Genomic DNA, 19383 nt, shown 5'->3' on the forward strand with positions numbered 1-19383 from the left:
ACAGCACCTCACTGCGAGTTTTGCTGATTACATATAATGCACTCAATGACATCTCCACAGGAGGGCTTCTGCTTCTTGGATATAAAGGTCACACACACATGCAGAGTTTGAAAAGACAGGGTTTTAAAAAGCATTTACTGAGACAAAGGCTATGTGCTTTACTGACTGCATAATATAAAAATGTAACAAGGTCGTTTGTGTAAAAAAAAAAAAAAAAAAAAAAAAAAAGTCACATGCACTGCAAAATCATCATGACTGCACAAAATGATTGGCCCTGGGTCAAATGGCTTAAAAGCTACACAAGGTAAAAAAAAAGAAGCTGAGTGAGCTCCACATGTGTTTGCTTAATTTTCAATAGTCCGCTGATAAGGTCTAATATCTTTCCTCTTGACAATGGCACACACTCACTGCAAACCGCCTCTCTGATTCTTTCTGCTCCACAGACTCTTCCAGAAATCTGCTCTGAACAGGATGAAATGGATTTCCTGATGGAGGCGCTGATTATGAGGTGCAGCTCTTCACACATCGCACACACACCCACACACACACACCGTACTCGCCACCATATGATTTAGTTCATACGCTGATTCCCCCCAATGCATCCTCCATGCATGAAGCAGCGTCAGGCAGCAACTGGCTTAGCTTTTTATTTAAACATGTTAAAGTTAAAGCTGAGCAAGAGGAGATAACAGCTGCAGCCAGATGTGAAACTTCACTCACTGGGAATCTTCTATAATGTACATATCCTGTATGTATTGACCCCTGATATCATTAACTGGTTGTTTCAGCTAATGATATGAGAAGCCAGTTAGTCAATGATAGTCATGTCTGCAGGGATATGCTTTGATCTGATGTTAATTGTTAAGTGCAAGTGTCTCTTTTCCAATCTGTTGGGTAGAAAAACAAGAGTTAAGCCAGATCAAAGGAGTCAAATTTCCTCATTTAGATTAGAGTACAGTTTTATCCCCTCTAACTAATACAGTTGGAGATCACACAGTGAGATACAGTCACTCAGGTCACATGTGTATGGAAGCTAATGAGCGATAAAAATCTAAATCCAGCGCAGAAACACATTTGTTGTTTTTGTTGGATTTGAGAGTGCACTACAACAGATTTGTTAGCTCAGGACAAGTTTTGAGAGTGAGCAAACAGAGGACTTAACAACAGGAGCGGAGCGTTTAAAGTCCAGAAGAGGAGATGTGTCTGTGGATTTAAGGGATTGAAGGGAGTAGCAGGGCATCTTTTTCTTTTTATGTGCAAATTAATTTTGTTATTTTATTTGTTTTTATCCCCCACATGAAAATCTAGCTAAGAGAGTAAAACCCATTTCATGACATTAAAAAAAGGTAACATTTAGCCAACATTGACTACATATTATGGTTACAAAGAAGTAGTAAGAAACCAACACTCAAGATTAATATTGCCACATTTCAGGCAAGATGCCCTTCTTCAACACGTATTCAAGCAATTATTATTATCAGTACACACAGGTGGGCTTAATTATAAGCTATTATTAACCTCACCTGTGTATATTAATTTTAAAATTATAGGTGATTAAAATGTAGCCTATAATTAACGCCACCTGTGTATATTGTTTGTGAAGTTGCCAGAATACACGCTGAAGGTTGGAGTGCTGTCCTAGTCTTTGATATTATATGTTTTCATACATATACAGTAAAACAGAAGAAATTCCCAAAATATATCAAAATCATTGCGTTAAAAACAATATACAGTTACAGTATGCTGGTAATGGATGAAAGCGAATGTTTCCTGGTGTGCAGCAGTTATTGTTGTATGTAAGGATCACAAAGTCAACATTGCCATATGGTAATTACAGGACAAAGCTCTCAAACATGGTGCGTACCAGCACCCATCTTCTCTCTCTCTGTCATCTACTCTGTCGTGCCTGCTAACCCAACTGTTGTTTATGCAGTAAATTCAGCCATGAGAACATCGTGCGCTGCATCGGCGTCAGTCTGAACATCCTGCCACGTTTCATCCTGCTGGAGCTGATGACCGGCGGAGACATGAAGAGCTTCCTGAGACAGAACAGGCCACGAACTGTACGTCTGTACAACACATTCCTCTGTGTGTGTGTGTGTGTGTGTGTGTGTGTGTTTGTTCGTATGTGCGTTGCAATAAATTGAGCTGTGCTGTGTCCAGGGCCAGACCTCTTCTCTCACCATGCGGGACCTGCTGCAGATGGCCAGAGACATCGCCTTTGGCTGTCGCTACCTGGAAGAGAACCACTTCATACACAGGTTCAGATCCACACCCTGTTATCACGGCTAAGAGCTCAGTTTAAATACAAACTGAACACAGGGATCAACAACACTGAAGTAAAATGTGGGGTCGGGGCTACGCTCTCTGTAGATTAGATTAAATTCATTGTCATCCTCACAGTGCAACAAAATGCAGTTTAGCATCACAATAGTGTCGAGGCTACGCTCTCTTGTGTGTAATTATGTGAGTGACACATAAAAAATGGTTCATCAAATTTTGTGTAGCTGAGATTTCATTTTGGTTAGAGTAAATTCTGCAAAAACCCAATAAAAAACGTCAATGAGACAAAAATGGTAACGGGTAGGGAAATGCAACAGTTCTGCAGTTCCCAGGAGACTGTGTACAATTATTTACATTGACAAGGCTCTGTTGCACAATCAGCCACACATCTGATAGATTTTCTGAGCGCTTCTCGCCGCAAATGCACCTTGTTAACTTTAAACTACAGTGGTGAATATTTTCTGGCAGCAGGAAAATTCACCAAGATCGATCCGATGTGGGATACATAACGTATTATCTTATCTGTTTCAATTCTTGGTTATTTTTCAACTAATTTTGGAAAAGAGCCTCACTTATTATTTGCGGTGTTTGGAAAGTTCATCACGAAGCAACATTTTGTAACAGAGCCTGTGTTTTTCCAGGGACATTGCTGCTCGAAATTGCCTGCTCACCTGCCCGGGGCCAGACAGAGTAGCCAAAATTGGAGATTTTGGCATGGCACGAGACATATACAGGTCTGTATGTATCAGTTGACAGAGCAAAGCACACAGGAAGATTTATGATGATGTCTCTCATGGGTGCTGGATTCCAGGCAGCGTCGGGTTGATGTGGTAAATGGGGGAGCAGTTGAAAAGCTATTTTATTGTCCTCCTCAGGGCCAGATCCTAAATTTACTTAGAGTTCATGACCTTGTGGTATTTACCTCCTCTTCTTCTAAACTGATGATGAACAGAAATTCCTAAATCTGATTTTTTGTTCTTTTCCCAGAGCCAGCTATTACCGGAAGGGCGGCCGTGCTATGCTGCCAGTCAAATGGATGCCGCCAGAGGCCTTCATGGAGGGAATTTTCACTTGCAAAACTGACACATGGTATGAATCCTCAACACATAATGCTGTATAGGAAGGCTCCAAGAGTATGAATCCACAAAGAGGAACTGTTTATGATTTACGAAGTGCGAACTAGTTCGAGCCCGCTTACTAAAGAGTAAATTACTGGGAACTGATAAATACTTTGGTAAATGCTGAAGATCGTGTGTTCATGCTGATTGTTGTCACACCAAAGAGAACATTATTCAAACGTCCTATACTGTGCATTGGCAATCTTTCTCTAGACAATACGCAACTCATACCAGATGTTGACATATTGTTGAAAACAGATCATTTTTCATTTCGAACAACGTCAAAGAGACAAATTGTTCTCTCGAGTGGTGACAAGGATCCCAGCAGCTAACTGCTGCTGCAAATCAAGTCATTTTATTTCTTAGCAAAACCACCGAGACCTACAGAGGGCTCCACATCTAAAACTCAGTATATCAAGTCAACGTCTTTACATGACAGAACAGCATCTGTATTCATGACACAGAGCCAACAGAACAAAGAGCGCAGTGACGATCAGGGTCCAAACCGCTTCTGCAAAGACAAAGAAGTCAAAAGAAGAAGACAAAGAAGAAGTAAATATTTTTAGACGGACCAAACAACGTTAATATGTCACTTTGAAGACAGATGTGTTTACAGATCAAGTCTGAACAAAAAGTCGGAATTTCGTAGTTGCAATCAGAATTTTTATATGGAGGTGATTTATACAGCTGTCCTTAAAGCTGAGTGAAACTTGGTACCCATGGGGTGTGTACATCATCAGCAACACATTTGACCACAGAGATATGCAGTTAATCCATGAAGAAGCACATTGTTCCTTCTCACTTAAAGCTGTTTGGAAAGAGTCATTTTCCAGCAGGATAGTGACCCAGAGTCCGTTCAAAAACAACGAGCGCCGGCCTGTGATTCCACCCAGGCACCAGAACTCCACCTGAGTGAACAAACGAATGATATAGTCTCCTCCAAGAAATGTTATTCAGCTAAATATATTATTTGCTTTCTAAAAGTGTTTCAAACAAACACATCCTGGCAGTGCTTTCAGATTTTGGGACTCAGCTACAATAATACTGTAGGCAACAAAAATTCATTTTGTGTGCTGAGGAGGTTTGAGGTTAAATGCAAAGGAGGTGCTTTTAGTCAGTGCATGATTACATCTCCAGCTGCGTGTTCTTTGGTGAAATACACAGTTTTGATTCCGTTATCCTCAGTCTGAGGAACATGAGAACAGGCAAGGTTCAGTATGTGATACACGTCAGCTCAGTTGTTGATCTGTTTCTCCCCCTGCAGGTCATTTGGAGTGCTGCTGTGGGAGATCATCTCTCTGGGTTACATGCCGTATCCCTGCAAAACCAACCAAGAGGTGCTGGAGTTTGTCACCAGCGGAGGCAGGATGGATCCTCCCAAGAGCTGTCCAGGACCTGTGTGAGTGCTGACAGGAAGTCCGTTGAAAGAGCCGTGCCTGGATGTTACGTTCAATTAGGGCACAAGTGAGGGGATTTTAGTCAGACTTGAGATGCTTTACATTTCTTTGCCGTGTCAGGCAGGTTTTCTGACTGTAAATTCCCTGCCAAGAAAGAATGCTGTGATGAGGCAAAACAGATCCTGCAGTCAAAGTTCACGCTGAAGACTCTTGTAACATTATATCTACATGTTTAAAAGGTTGTTTTTCCTTGTTGAACATTATAAGTGGGAACTGCAGCTCCACTTAAGATAAATAGACTGTGCATCATATAACTGAACGCACGAGGCTTATTCCTCATCAGAAATCTGCTTTGTCTAATAATTCCACATTTACATGACAGTTTATTTAACATACAGCTTAAACAAGATACCTGAAATTTGCATCTGTCACTCTGTAGCTATCGGATCATGACCCAGTGTTGGCAGCACTGTCCCGAGCACCGGCCCAACTTCTCGACTATCCTGGAGAGAATTAACTACTGCTCACAGGTACGTATATATCACATCTGTCTGTAGAGACATTAAATTGGCATTAGTGGTATATAAATTTCATTTAAATTTCCTCTCCTGTTTTTTTTCCCTTTCCACTTCACTATTCTGCATCAGGACCCAGATGTGATCAACACGCCCCTGCCAGTGGAATATGGCCCCACAGCAGAGGACGATGGTGGCAGAGTCATCCGGCCCTCTGATCACACCTCCACCAGTCTCACTCCACTCCTGGTGTCCCATCCTGTTTCCCAGGATTCCTCCTCCCAGCTGGGTCTCTCCTCTCTGGGCCTGGGTCAAACCCCTCTTCCTCCACAGCCTACCAAACCCCGTCTACTACTCCAGAGAACCCAACCTGTCCATCATGAAGTGGTGTCGTGCCGTGAGGCTCTGGAGCCATGCTGGGCTGAGCCTGTTCCTGCCCCTGGTTTGTCAGCAGCAGGCGTGTGCACAGGAGGCCACTGGCCTCACCCCGAGCCTCCTCATCACCGACCTTGCTCCAGAAACAGCTCTTCCTCGGGGAGCCAGAGGCTGAAGAACAAGACAAAGAACCTATGGAACCCCACCTACGGCTCCTGGGTTCTGGAGAACTTCAGTCGGAAGAAAACACTTGCTCACACTCAGTCCATGCCACTCTCAAGCTCCTCCTCCAACACACACGCTCCTCAGACCTGCAGCCCAACTTTAGAGAGCAACCAGGCTGGGTGCGACAGCGCTAGCAGCACCCACCTCAGCCCCTCTAGCCACTGCACCTCCTCAACTCCATCCCCTTCCTGCCAGGCTCAAGCTGCCACAAGCATGTCCTCCAATAAGAGCCCAACAGGTGGCAGCACAAAAGCTGGCGTGGACCTGGCGAAGCTCCAGAGTTTCCCCTGTGGCAACGTCAACTATGCCTACGATGAGCAAAGCTACGAGGCAGAGAGCCTGCCTTTAGTTATGCCCAAAGCCCCAGAGGCCATCACAAACACCAGCTCTGCCCCCAGTGTGTCTTCAGGGACTGGCCTGGGACTGGCCTTAGGCCTCCACACCACCTCGTCTTTTATGCCGAAGTTGCTGCTGAAGCGCCACGCCAGCTATGGACACGAGGACGTCAGGAGACACACCAAAGCTGAGAAACCCACCCGTGACCGAGACTCTGGCTTTTCTCTGTCTGAAGACCTCAGCGTTACCCCTATCTAAAAAATGGCTTACTGGAACTGGGATTTTGATTGCCGTTAAATTAAATTTCACATGGAGGCCCTTTTCTCACGGCCTGAGACAAGAGTTCTGGAACAGCAAGCATGATCGCGAGGGCACCGCCAAGGTCTGAGAGCAGCAACATCAAATCATTAGAGTTCCTGGCCTGCTGGAAAACACACTCGAACACTCACATGCACACAAACCCTCCTCTGCACTGTGATACAGAAAGCCAACGCTGGACTCGGAGCCCTTTCCTGGGCTTCTGGTACACTGGTAGCTGAACACTGAAGCTGAATCACTGCAGCCCGCAGCCCTGCGCTTTCTTCATGTCTACATCGCTGGTGATGGCTGCCGTACATAACTGCTGTAGTTGGACTCCTTTTCTACCTGTTTTTGTTTTTTCATGAAAGCTCTGGTGGTATTATATGTTGCCTCATAGTAAACAATTGGTTGGAATTTGTAGTATTCATTGTATAGTATGACCAGAACAAGTCACAAATATTGAGCCATTGGGAATCTCCAAGCATTTTATTATTTTAAAAGGTTAAAAATCAGAAAGGGTTGTAAAGTATACGCACTTAAAGGACGTTAGGGTACAACTTGGTTCACTAATGTGATTCTGATTTGCTTTCACCCCAAATAATGTGAAAACACATACACCTAATATCCTGCAATAACATGTATTTTGTGAAAATTTGTTTGATGGCCTCTCAGTTTTCCCTCCATAGCTTTTGAGCTTGAAAGTTCATTCTTAGAAACAGCCGTTTGGCAAAAACTCTCAACACAAGGTTTGCTTACGTTGGTGTTTCCAAAGCTTTCTGAGCATATAGTTTGCTTAGTTGTCATGGAGATGGTTTGGTTGTTCATTGTGGGATTTCAGTCATGTGATATCAAGGGGTTTATAAATGAGGGGATCATAAACCCTGTTTTTGTTCAAGGATAATCTCCAGCGTCAAATGTGAATCTGTCTCCAGCCACCCACTGATTCTGGGTCAGTGATTTTGACTTCTTCCAGGGGATGGTGCTGGTTTTGTTCACTGGCTGGCTGTCCTGGAAATCTCATGTTGAAAGCAGGTGCTCCTGGCCAAGAAATAATCCCACACAAACCCACCTGCTGCCCATTTTTGCTTTCTATGTAGTTAAAAACAAAGAAGGTAAAACATGTTTGGTGAGCGTTAGAGCTGCTAGCGGGCAGATATTTGTACCTTCATACAGAACCAGGCTAACCGTCTCCCTCCGTTTCCAGTCTTTGTGCTAAGCTAAGCTAAGCTAAGCTAGCTGCTGGCAGCATATTTACTGTACAGACATGAGAGCCGATGTGGGTGCTCTCATCTAACTCTTCATAAGCATATTTGTGACTTAAAAATCACTGGATATTCTGTAAGTAAGCAGAACTTGTGCTGAGACTTTTTTTTTTTTTTGCCAAACTACGCAGATCTTGACTTTACGTTGCATATGTCTGACTACTCCTGACCCTCTTTCCCCGTGTCCCAATATTTACTCTGGACTCATAAATGTATAAGCGTGTAGAATTTGATGATGACCATGCAGCTGTGAAAATATTTGCTATTTTTGTACTCACTTCTGAACACTGGACTAACGCATTGCCTTTGTTGCTGTTTTATCATTTATTTGAATGCATTTATGTTAATGATGGAGCTGGATTTGTAGTTGATCACTGCCATTAAGATACCTCTACACTGCATCTACTGATGTCGTGCTGGTAGTACCTATGTTTACTCAGCAGGGGGAGGTATTCAGCTTTGATGTACCAAACATGCTGCTGCAGGTATCTCAGTTCATACAGTTAATCAAAGATATAATTGTAAAAATCTCAGTGTTTATGTTTTCAGGTTAGTCTTATTTAATCAACTGATTTGGTAGTTGTATCTGATATGTGTCTTTATTTTCATCTTAAACTTGTCAATAGTTTATTTTTTAATATGTTGAGTGAAGGGTGACGTCTGTGTGAAGTTTCCATAGGCTTCCTCTGTGTTTTTATGCTCAGGCCTGCTGATAGTAGTGCTCATCTTAGATGCTCAATCGTCCACTTGGAAACAGATTTTAGAAAAAAGGCTCACGTAGTTTTCTAAAGGCTTTTTTAGCAAGACATTTGTGCCATTTAGAAATGTTGATAACTGAGGAACTGATTACTGATTTCTTTCACAGAGGAAAATCATCCTCGTCCTCCTCGCAGTGTTTACTTTTACGGCCTGGTGCATTTTGTTTCACACTCACCGAAAACGTTGTTTTTTCTGCATTCTTTAAGTAGCTGAGCGCGTTCTGCCTCAACCAAAAATGCATTCTATGCAATACACAGTCTTTCACACTTTCATCTAACCTAACTGCGTCCCAAATAAATCAATATATATTGATCTTATTCGTGTGAGCTTGATCAGTTAGAGAGTTTTGTGCCAATGATACAAAATGAATATGAGTGAACTCAGTCCTGCCCGACATATTAAGACACCATGATAGTGTTTTATTATTGAAAATAAATGTACAACCCTGATTCCAAGAAATTTGGGATGGTGTGTATTACATAAATAAAAACAATCAGGGTTATAACAGTATTTTCCCTTTTTAATTCCTTATTTAGATTTTCACTCATTTCATTTGCAGAACATCTCTGACCAAACAACGTGCTGTAACAAACTCTGCAGCATCAATATCCAACAAGGTTTGCAACAGTGTAAGAAGTGAAAATGGTTAAAGTTTAATTTGAATTTTGAAGTTTAAATTAAAATTTGTTTGCCAGAATAAAAGAAAGTGGAAGAAACATAAATTGATATACAATGAGACAGATTGTCAGAACAATGACAGATACTACGCTCTAATCGTTATACACTGTGCAGTACTATATTGACAATGTGTTGTCATACGACTATGAGATCTGTGAGCCAGTCAGTTTCATACTGCGCAGTATTTCTCCTTTAATATCACAGAGTAACACCAGGGCTGAGGGGTCGGTGGACTGAGTTTGTATTTCATATTTTATGAGCATTTCCTTCACATGTAACACCTCATCCCCTACATGAAACTGAAATGCAAAATCCCTACATTTTCACTTCTGTTGCCGTTTTGTAGGAAGTTGAATTAGTGTCAGTTCATTTGCTTAATCGTTCAGTAACTAGATTTGACTAATAGTGACAACTCTGCTCCTCTGTCTTCAGTGTCCATCGTGTCTTTCTGTCAGTCGCGTCATATACACTAAACATTTCCGTACTCTTAAACATTGCTTATAGAGCACCCAGAGCAAATCAACGCACATGAAACCTCCCTACGAGTCTCTGTGGTGTCCATTAAAATAGTCTGACTTCCTTTCACCCCTCTACAGGTCAAAGGTCCCTGACTATCTCTTTCTGTAGTTTAGCTGTTTTCTTTGGAAAATGAGCAGAAGGTTTCTTGGCTTGTCCCTTCATTGCTCACAGACTCCAGTGTGTGGATGAGGTTTTCCAACCCCCACAGGTAGCCGTCCTCACGGTTGCCTTCCTGCCAGGGAATGTCATGGTTCAATGTCTGGCCCTCTGGTAACGCCGTGGTCTTGCCAAAGTCAATAATCCAGACCTGGGCATTGCCCGTGTGGTCATGGATAAAGAGGAGAGAGCTGCCAATGACCTACGAAAACAAGAAAGGTTATTAGCTTCTGCTTTTCTTCTGTCTGCTTCTATTCATCCATCAATCCTTCAACGCAGATGAGCGAAAAATTAAAGGAAAAATCTGAATAATGCGTAATGTAGCAGAAGCTCCATACAGCAGTGAGGAGGGGGGCTACGAGTTGAAATGTCAAACTTCAGCCACTCCAAATGGTAGCACAAACTTAACTGAAAAACATTCACCTAACAACTGACAGTTCAATGATATGAAAACATTATTGTAAGCGTGAATAACATCCGATTTAAAATAAATTCAAATGAACAGATTTGGAACCACGGTCGGCATCGGTAAGGGAGTCGGCTACTTGAGTTCATCTGAGCGCTGAATGCTCTGATGTGTGAAAATGGTGTGGTACGTGTTTGTCAGCGGACTCCACCACATCATCAAAACCCAAAATGCCACGATATATATTGCAGAAGTGGTGTTCGAGCAGACTGTCAGATGAAGTCCCTGCTGCGGCACTTAAGCACTTCATGTTTGCTTTTCCTTTCACTTGTCCCTCATCTTTAGATCAGTCATCACCTCATGCTGTTTGAAGAACTCAGACGTCTTCAGGGCCTGCTGGATCTCCGTCAGCCTGCTCAGGTAAGACATCTGCGTGTCGAGAAAACACAGTGACGTTACCTAAAACATCAACGCTACCTGAAGCCCATGAGTTCATTTAAAATGTGTTAAAATCTGAATCTAAATATCAGACGTGACACTTATAATAGATATCGTTTATATTTGAAAACCTCCCACCAAATTAGGAAACCTGAGCAGCATTACAGTGTGAGTATTTGCTTTCTGCACTGTAGCTGGAATGACTCGGTGGTTTGTTCTTGCAGTTCAAACACTTTGAAGCTGTTTACATAAATCATTAGAGAGGCTCCAACATTTTTCAAATGTAAGGACTGAGTATACAGAATAATTTACATCAGTCTAAACACTGAACACGGATGCCTGCAAGACCGCTCCGTGTATATGCACAGTCAAGTATTTTTGTGTGTATCTTTGCATGCAGGAATATGCTGTGCTGCATATGCTTGTGCAAAGGTGAATTCTCGGCCACATACTACGATGCTGACGTTCCCTCCAACAAAGTCTTTAAACTCCTGGATGACATCCTGCTTCGATCTGGTCTTCTTGAAGTCGGTTCGACAGGTGCCGTCACATTTCTGAAAGAGAAAGTCATTTATGTGGGATGTGAGCAGACATTTTATGATGTTATAGTTTATCATGTGCTTGGGGATTCTGCAGCACAAGCCAAGGGACAGACTATGGACCTGAGGGGACTGAATTTATCTCCTGATGATATGCTGAACACGTAAGCAGACAGTTGCCTACTTACACATCCAGCTGAGAGAAAGCAAATTTATTGGGAGTCGTGTTTCTGGACATCAGATTAGTCAGACATTCACTCTCTTTCAGCTCTGTTTGATCCCTGCCAAATCCTGAGGAGAACATCTGGCCCTTCTGCTGCTAAATGCTCCACGATGTTCACCAGCTAGTCACTTAGTCTGCCTTTTTCCGCTGTTTGGTGCTGCACGATGCGACGTACAAGTTTATCATAGCTGAGAGAAGCCAAAGCACTCCATTGAGGTGAAGGTAGAGTGATTAGTATTCATGGCACATCTTTGAGCAAAGTTTTTCATATTATACACCATCATTTGAGCCATAGTTGTCATTAATGTCCATGTTGAACATCACTCTCACTACCTTGATCCCCTCTATCCTGAAGCCCAGGGTGTTGGTGGAGCTCATGGTCTCCCTCCACTGCATGTAGCGAGGCTTGGTGACACCTCGCTGGGAGTGCTCCTCAGGAGTCGGCCCTTCGCTGTCCACCTCCACCATTTTCCTGTACAAGTCCTCCCTCGGCTTGGGCCGTTCCCGCGCCCGAACGAGCTCCTCCTCCAAGTACGTCCTGAAAAAGCAGGAGGAGTAAATCCTTCAGGACCTGCATGTTTAAACACTGCTCTGCTCTCTGTGTTTAAATAAACGGCCACAGTTGTTTGCTTTCAGGGTTTGTCTTGCATTCACACCCTTAGTTACTGAGATGCAAGATGCTAACAATCAGCAGTACAAAAGACTTTTCCCTGCAGAAGACTCTTTTCATTTTTCTTTTGCTGCACTCAAAGTCAGAGATCATCTCCTTTCTAACAGTCATACAGGAAAAGATGCCATTGAGAGCATCATACTGAGTGAGTATTAGATTCTGCTGTTTGGACAATGCAGCAGCACATTCCCACTCGCCGTATTCATACCAGACAGCAATGTGCAAACAGATGTGAATTTCAGTTTCAGTTTATGAGCTACACTTCCTCTGTGCTGAAGAGGGAAGCTGAGAGGAGACTCCAGCACGCAGCGTTCAACTGTGTGAGATTCTCAGTGTGTCTTTGTGCAAGTTAGCGGTTTTGCAACTTTGTGGTTAAGAGTGTTTTTGACAAAGGGGAGTCTCCAGGGACACCCTGAGTGAGCAAATGTGTGCTTGTGTGCGTGTGTGCGCGCAGAAATACAGGCACACACAGACACTTCGTTGACAATGAAAAGGTTTGTTAAAGTGTGTGTCGTCATGGATGTGTATGTAAGTTCAGAGCATGTTCTGTGTGTGTGCGTGCGTGTATTTGCTTGTTGAACCGGAAGTAAAGCTCTCAGAGGGGAGAACGTTCGTACCTGCAGGCCTGTGCATGCACCAACCTGTGCATGTGCGCACATCCATGTTCATGTGTGCAATCATGCATATATACGTGTGTGTTATGTGTGTCTGCCTGTGTTTGTATGTGTGTTTGTGTGTGTGTGTGTGTGTGTGTGTCTGCTTGTGCACATGATACAGTGAGGCACCCCACCCGCTGTGGCAGGAAGCCAAGCATATAGCCTGCAGTTACAACAGGTGTTCCCTTGTAGAGCAGAAACGCTTTAGGCCGCACGTCCTGCCACCAGTCTGCACATGTCTCATTAATCCATTTCCACAGAACATGAGCATGAACATAAACATCAAAAATATAAATACACAAGGAAATATCTGACACTATCACTTCAAACTGGCACTTTGCGAAGCAGAAGCACAACCACAGGCTCATGTCTGGAAACGAATAGAAATAGCAATGAGAAACAAATGCCTAAATATCCGTTCAAAGTAATTCAATGGAAAGCTTATTTCCTTACCTCACTCCCATCTTGCAGTCCATGACATTGGGAAGATCAAAGTTTGCCAGCAGGTCAGTCATATGAAGGAAAGACTCTCCATCTTTTTCCACAACGCCGTGGTAGCCGGGCACGAACGGGAGCAGCGCGTCACCCCTCAGCTTCTCGAAACACTGCATCTCGTTTTCCGAGAACTTCTTCAGGATGTTGCCTTCATCTGCTGCTTTGAAGTTACCTGAGATGAAATAAAGACCAACACTCTGGATTTAAGGCGTTAGGAAGGAGCAGGACAGGAAGCATCTGTCCTGCTATGTTTGACAATTTGAAAAAAAAAAAAAAAAAAAGTCATAAAACAATATCAAAAAGACGTGCACACAAATATTAACAGTGGAGGCAGCAAGTGGAACAGGACATTAAACAGAGCATCACAAACAGTATGCGATATGATCTGAACAGGTCATACCTTTATGCCCGGCTAGCTGAACCCAGTTCAGTTTTCTCCTCTGGGTAGCACTGAAGGGCCAGTGTACGATCGTCTTTAACTTCCACCACGGCTTGCTCTGAATAATAAGAAAACAATAGAAGTGAATGGAGTAGAATCGTTGCACTGACTCTATCTGACTATCTGTGTGTCCTTGCTCACAACACTGATCTGACAACAGGCACACGTGCTGTAAGGTCATTGAACCTCGGTCCACGCTCCACTGTCTGAATAGAAATCTGATTACATAGCAGTTTTACCCAGTCAATCTGATGCCAGGCCTCTGGTTTTCCACTGCGTGAAACCTTCAATCTAGGTCAGTTAAATGCCATTTCTGTGGAAACTCATATCTCTACTCAGCATCTCTATTCAGCATCTTCAGCCTGGTGTGCTGATGGGCTTGAACCTTTGATTCACGGAGTGACGTCTAAACCTGCTGTTTAACATCGGGAGCAAAAAAGTACAGTTTAAGACATTTTCTTACACTTATATACTTTCGTATGAAAAATCTGAAGGTTTAACACAAAAATCAAGGGTGACACTGGCCTCACTGCTGACCTCTCAGCTCCCACTGACTGCAACACATCAGAGTAGGACTGCGACTCACGATTACTTTCATTATCGATTAATCTGCCAATTATTTTCAGGATTAATCATTTAGTTTAGAAAATGTTAAATAATGAAGCAATTTCCCAGAGTTCAAAATGACGTCTTCTAATTGTTTCTTTTGTCCAAAACCAAAAGACTCTTCATTTACACTCAAAAATGACAAAGAAAAGCAACAAATCCTTACATTTAAGAAACTGAAACCAGTAAATGTTTGACCTTTTTGCTTAGAAAATGAGTGAAAAGATAAGTTATCAACATAGTTGGGGATTAACTTTCCTTCAGTCGACTAATCGCCGCAGCTCTGAATCCTGAACAAAGAAAAAAGATGGCTGACCAGTGAATTATCATTTCTTGGCAGAAATGCTAATTTCTTTCATGGCTGTTTGTCAAAGGACTCTCCTCCCACCATCCTCTCTTTCTCCTTCTTTCTCTTTCTCAGTCTCTCACTACAGTATATGAACACACACACACACACACACACACACACACACACACACACACACACAGGAACAGCTTGCATATTTCACAGAGACACAGTAGTGCTTCACACTTATGGGGAACTGCCTGTTTTATTCCATCCCAGAAAACTGACCGTTTCTCAAATTACACCGAGAGGATTAGATTTCTATGCAGACTTCTCTGATATAATATGAGGAAAATAAACTCTCAGGAAAGGAAAAGTAGTGCACGTCTTAGATGCTATCTTCGGGCTTTGGAGAGGTCATTTTATTGTGCGTGTTCTGATTGAAACAGGAAATGAAACCGGGATTGTCGTGTCAGTGAAACACTCAGTTCACGCCTGAGCGTCTCACAGCTCACCATCCTCACTAATAGCAGAACTCTGCAGCAGCCAGCCAAGTCTCTCTTAAATGTCAGGTGATACGCTTCACTTACTGCAGCGCTGCATGTTTACTGATAATATGGCATCGTCAGGGTGTTTGACTTCTACAAGCAACCTGTTTTATTGATGTGACTCTTCAACTTTGCTGTCAATTGGTGCGTGCAGATGATACAGTGAGTTACTTATATGTTCAGAGTGTTGCCAGTTGCTTTTTGATTGAACTGAAGTGGAGTCACGTGGTGTAATGTCTTATCCACAGACTGAGAGCGAACCCAAGCTTATATATGAGCTGAGTTTTGATGTAAACATAACGACCCTGCAGCTCTTCAGTCAATATTTATATTTTACACATAGTCTAACTTCCTCACATTATTCACAACACGCTGTCCCAGTCAGCCTTGATGATAGAAACCACAAGAGGTTGTACTGATAACACTTCGAATAACATTGCTTTCACTCTTGAAATAACAGGTCTGCTTACTGTATACTGATTGTTCCAGAAAGCACAGTGCATCACAAATGTATTTGTCAGAGTATTGTTGCACAGATGGAAATGAGTCCAATCACTGATCTGTGTGAGTCGTGAATAACTATACTAATCCTTCACATTAGAGTCAGAAACATCTTTTAAAAAATGGCCTCCACGTTGATCTGTTGCGTGTTCTGACACGATGACACTCATCTGAGCAGTCGATCGCACACACAGACCAGTGAAAGCAAACTTCAGCAACTTCCATCGCCACATTTCCAGGGACCGAGGCGAACATCAGTGAGACGATGTGACTCACTCACTCGGCCAAGGTTTCGTTGGCCAAGCATCACAACTCATACCTTCCACGTGAAGCTGTACTGTCGTCTTGAAGTGCTAATGGGATGTAAACCACTGCAAGATTTATGAAATTAATCACTTGTCCGGCTGTCCGGCCACTCTCTCCTCTGCTGCATGTCCATTAAAAAGCACTTTGCTGTGCACCACTATGGATTTAATCTGTATCATACTTGTATTAACGTGTGAGCTCCCAAAACCTAAGCACTGATACACAAGTGTTGTTGACTTCCTGAAGTAGCTCTTTGCTAAATGTCAAAGGCCAAGGCTCAAATTAGCCACTGACCACAAAAAAAAAAAAAAAACATTATTTCACAATAACGTGTTAGACTGTGCTGCACTATGTGTGTGTGTGTGGGGGGGGGGGGCTGATGTGTGGGCTGGTGTGTGGGCTGAAAGGGCAGGAGCATTAAAGTGTTTATTTTCAGAGGTGACACAACCAAACATATTTCCATTTTAACTTCTGATGCCTTAAGGAGCCAAAACAAAAAGCTAGAATGGACTTTTATCTGGGAAGCCTTCACACTGAGCCAGCAAACACTGCAGAATATCCTACACTCTCCTTTCCCTCTCATACATAAACACACAAGCTAAACGGGCGACGTGTATTCAGTCTGTTTAAAACTCAGTGACAGCTACAGGCCTTGTATGGGGAAGGCAGAGAGGAGTGGTAGCACCGTAACACACACACAGTCAAAGTCTGAACCTGAGTCCAATGCAGTGACAGTGAAGACAAAAAGCAGATTCTGTTGGCAAGTGGAGAAACCAAGAGGTGACTCACTATGATCACAGTCAACTTCCCCACAAATCACATGCAGAGAAGATGGTCGAGCGAAAGCTCTACAGCTGCAAAATAAATGCTGTTCATCACAAATCTCTAAATGTGAGATACAAGAATTTGTGCTTCGGGAAGGTGTAAAACAGCACCGTTTGAATGCATGTGCGAGCATGTTTAATAAGACTTTAAGAGACTTGTCGGCAACCTGAAGCTTTATCAGCCAAGAGCGTCAAAGGCAAACAAATTTCCACCCTTAGCGTTGAACTGAGGGCTGGTCCTTCAACACCAGAGTGTGTGCTAAAGGAGGGACGCGCAGTGTTACAGTTCCAAACACATACAACGACTCGCTGATCTGACATTTAACAATGCATAACATGCATGAGTTATAGAAAAAAAAGACTTTAAGGCAAGGCAATGATGTGCCACACAGCAAAGGTTAATCAGCTTCTTCGTGTTGGTTTAAGTTCAGAGAGCACCATAACCCATTAAACATAAGGAGAGATAATGTGATTTCAATGGGGACAATCACATTTCCTGAAGATTATCCTGCTCTCTCTGTGAGGGATCTAAGGGTTGTTTCATCTGTCTTTTTTTTGCATGATGTTCAACTACAAGAGAAAAGTAGTGTGACTGATGAACATCTCAAAACACCACTGATCAGTGCAGAACAGACAGAACAAGGTAAAAGTGACTCGTTTCCCCGAGAACTTTTCCGCTGCAGAACTCACTTATAAGATGTGTTTACAGGACTTGAAAATCCACTAAACAAACTTTGAACAAATGCTAACACTGTAATTGCCTCCTGGCTGCAGGCAGAGATCCCTGAGGTCTCCTGTGAGGAAGTAGTTTGCTGACTGCTGTTGATGCGCTGCTTTGCCTCACATCAACAGCTCTTTAATGCAACTGGGTAATTATAGGAGACACAAATATGACAACATACACAGGAGGTCAAGGATGGAAATGTGAAATGTTTTTGCCCCAGGAGGCTCCACATTGGTAGACTAACACTGTAGTCAATTTAATCATGAATTAACAGCAGGGAATTTATAAGAAGGGTGTTTTAAATTATTTTATACACTCACTGGAAATAACCATGGTGAAATGATTGGCTGTTACACCCCTGGAAATCCTGCCAGTGGCCAATGAAAACTCAGCCCAAAGAACCACTAATAGCTCAAACTTTCTAGCCTTTCCTCACCTCTCCAGCGTCCACCAGATGCTCCAAGGTGACGATGCCTTTGCTTTTGCTCTCGTTGTCGCTGAGTAAGTCATCCTCAGACTCCACAGCAGAAGACCCTGTGGAGGAGATCGAGGAGTTGGACAGCTTCCTGCGCAGAGGACCGTCCACCACATCATCCCAGTCCTCTTGCTGCATCTCCCGGGAGGAGCCGCCTCCCTCCGGGGTGATGGTGACCTGCGGTACCCGGCGCGCATCCATCACAGGCGGCTCTCCGGTTGCGGACAGCGGGGCGATTTGAGCGGCTTTCTGAATGAGATCATCGCAAATCTGAGGTGTCTTCCCGGCGGTTCCTCGATCCGAACGCGATCCCTCGTTTATTGCAGTGCCAGAGAGCCCGAGGTCCTTGGAGGTCTTTCTCCTGCACTCTTTGGGCATTGGAGAATGCGAAATCCGTCGTGAGGGCGCACGATGAGAAGCGCAGAGCCGATTCGCTCTAACCTTCAAATCTGATCATTTCACTTTCAGACACGCAGCTGGAGTTTATTTGTCTTGCCGATCCTCTGCGGTACTTCCTCGTTGTTTGTTGTCCGGGTTTTCGCACATTAACAAGCCTCTGTCCGCCTCTCCGCTCAGTGCGCACTGTTGGAAAGGGGAACCCCTCTCCGGTGGTAGCGTGGCTTGCGCGCCTACGCGGTTCACACACGCGCGCGCCGGCGCACTCACTTCCACGAGCATACAAAACGTTTATTATCTTCCGCATTGCCTCTGTCGCTTCCTGATTGAGAATTTAAAGCAACTGACAGGTTAAGTTTTGAGATAGTTACACACTTTCTTCTCTCTCACGCGCATTATCGCCAAGTTAGAAATCTGAACGACCCGCGAGCATTTTGTTTTCGCTGCTGCATGGACACATCACTACCGATAAATCTCCTCTCAACGTTCAAACCTCCAAACTGTGGTTTGACCACACGGCTGTGTCACATCGAATAAAAAATAAGTGTCCTCTAATACACATCTGATGAATAAGACTCGAAACATTTAGGCCAAGGGACTGAAAATATTTGATCTCTAATAAAGTCAGTGCTGACTGTGTGCGGAATTACAAAATAAAATGTTTGGACATTTAAAGCGCGTTGAAATGTGGCGGCACAGGAGGAAGTTATTCATTATTCACTCTGTATCATCGTGTCATTATCATCCAGGAGGTGACGCTCCTGTGCGCTGTTACTGCTGACAGCTCCTGATCTCTAGAATAGAAAACAGTCAGCACTGAGAGGAAAGATGGTGTGAAACCACGATTAATTACGTGTAAGAAAAAAAAAATACACAGTTGCAGTCATTGTGGTGACTCAGCCGTTATGAAAGGAATACATACACTTGA

At 43.3% G+C, this 19383-nt stretch overlaps 2 protein-coding genes across 3 annotated transcripts in view; one reads left to right on the top strand and one right to left on the bottom strand.

Annotated features, from left to right (window-relative positions):
* The window catches only part of ltk (leukocyte receptor tyrosine kinase), a 55812-nt gene extending 46925 nt beyond the window's left edge, over positions 1-8887 (top strand). For both annotated transcript variants that reach the window (XM_076748753.1, XM_076748754.1), the window contains 8 exons: positions 444-508; positions 1934-2063; positions 2164-2261; positions 2925-3017; positions 3271-3372; positions 4666-4800; positions 5238-5328; positions 5446-8887. In XM_076748753.1, coding sequence (XP_076604868.1) covers positions 444-508; positions 1934-2063; positions 2164-2261; positions 2925-3017; positions 3271-3372; positions 4666-4800; positions 5238-5328; positions 5446-6507 — 1776 coding nt within the window. In that variant the 3' untranslated portion in view covers positions 6508-8887. The remainder of the gene's footprint in view (positions 1-443; positions 509-1933; positions 2064-2163; positions 2262-2924; positions 3018-3270; positions 3373-4665; positions 4801-5237; positions 5329-5445) is intronic.
* Positions 8888-9069: 182 nt separating this feature from the next.
* On the bottom strand, positions 9070-18694 carry itpka (inositol-trisphosphate 3-kinase A). Its single transcript, XM_076748755.1, has 7 exons — positions 18021-18694; positions 13751-13847; positions 13309-13522; positions 11863-12067; positions 11220-11321; positions 10687-10758; positions 9070-10125 (listed from the first exon to the last, which is right to left on the bottom strand). The coding sequence occupies exons 1-7, from the start codon at positions 18435-18437 to the stop codon at positions 9877-9879; spliced, it is 1356 nt and encodes a 451-aa protein (XP_076604870.1). The 5' UTR covers positions 18438-18694; the 3' UTR covers positions 9070-9876.
* Positions 18695-19383: the final 689 nt, after the last annotated feature.

This window comes from Chaetodon auriga, chromosome 14 (genome assembly GCF_051107435.1).
Source record: "Chaetodon auriga isolate fChaAug3 chromosome 14, fChaAug3.hap1, whole genome shotgun sequence".
Taxonomy (NCBI): Eukaryota; Metazoa; Chordata; class Actinopteri; order Chaetodontiformes; family Chaetodontidae; genus Chaetodon; species Chaetodon auriga.

Bases quoted from the DNA above. Each gene is read 5' to 3' on its own strand.
- itpka (XM_076748755.1), bottom strand. From the start codon at position 18,437: ATGCCCAAAGAGTGCAGGAGAAAGACCTCCAAGGACCTCGGGCTCTCT. The intron at 11,322-11,862 runs GTAGTGAGAGTG...TTTCTCTTTCAG, and splicing joins TCAGGATAGAGGGGATCAAG to AAATGTGACGGCACCTGTCG. The intron at 10,759-11,219 runs GTATGTGGCCGA...CTCGACACGCAG, and splicing joins GAGGGAACGTCAGCATCGTA to ATGTCTTACCTGAGCAGGCT.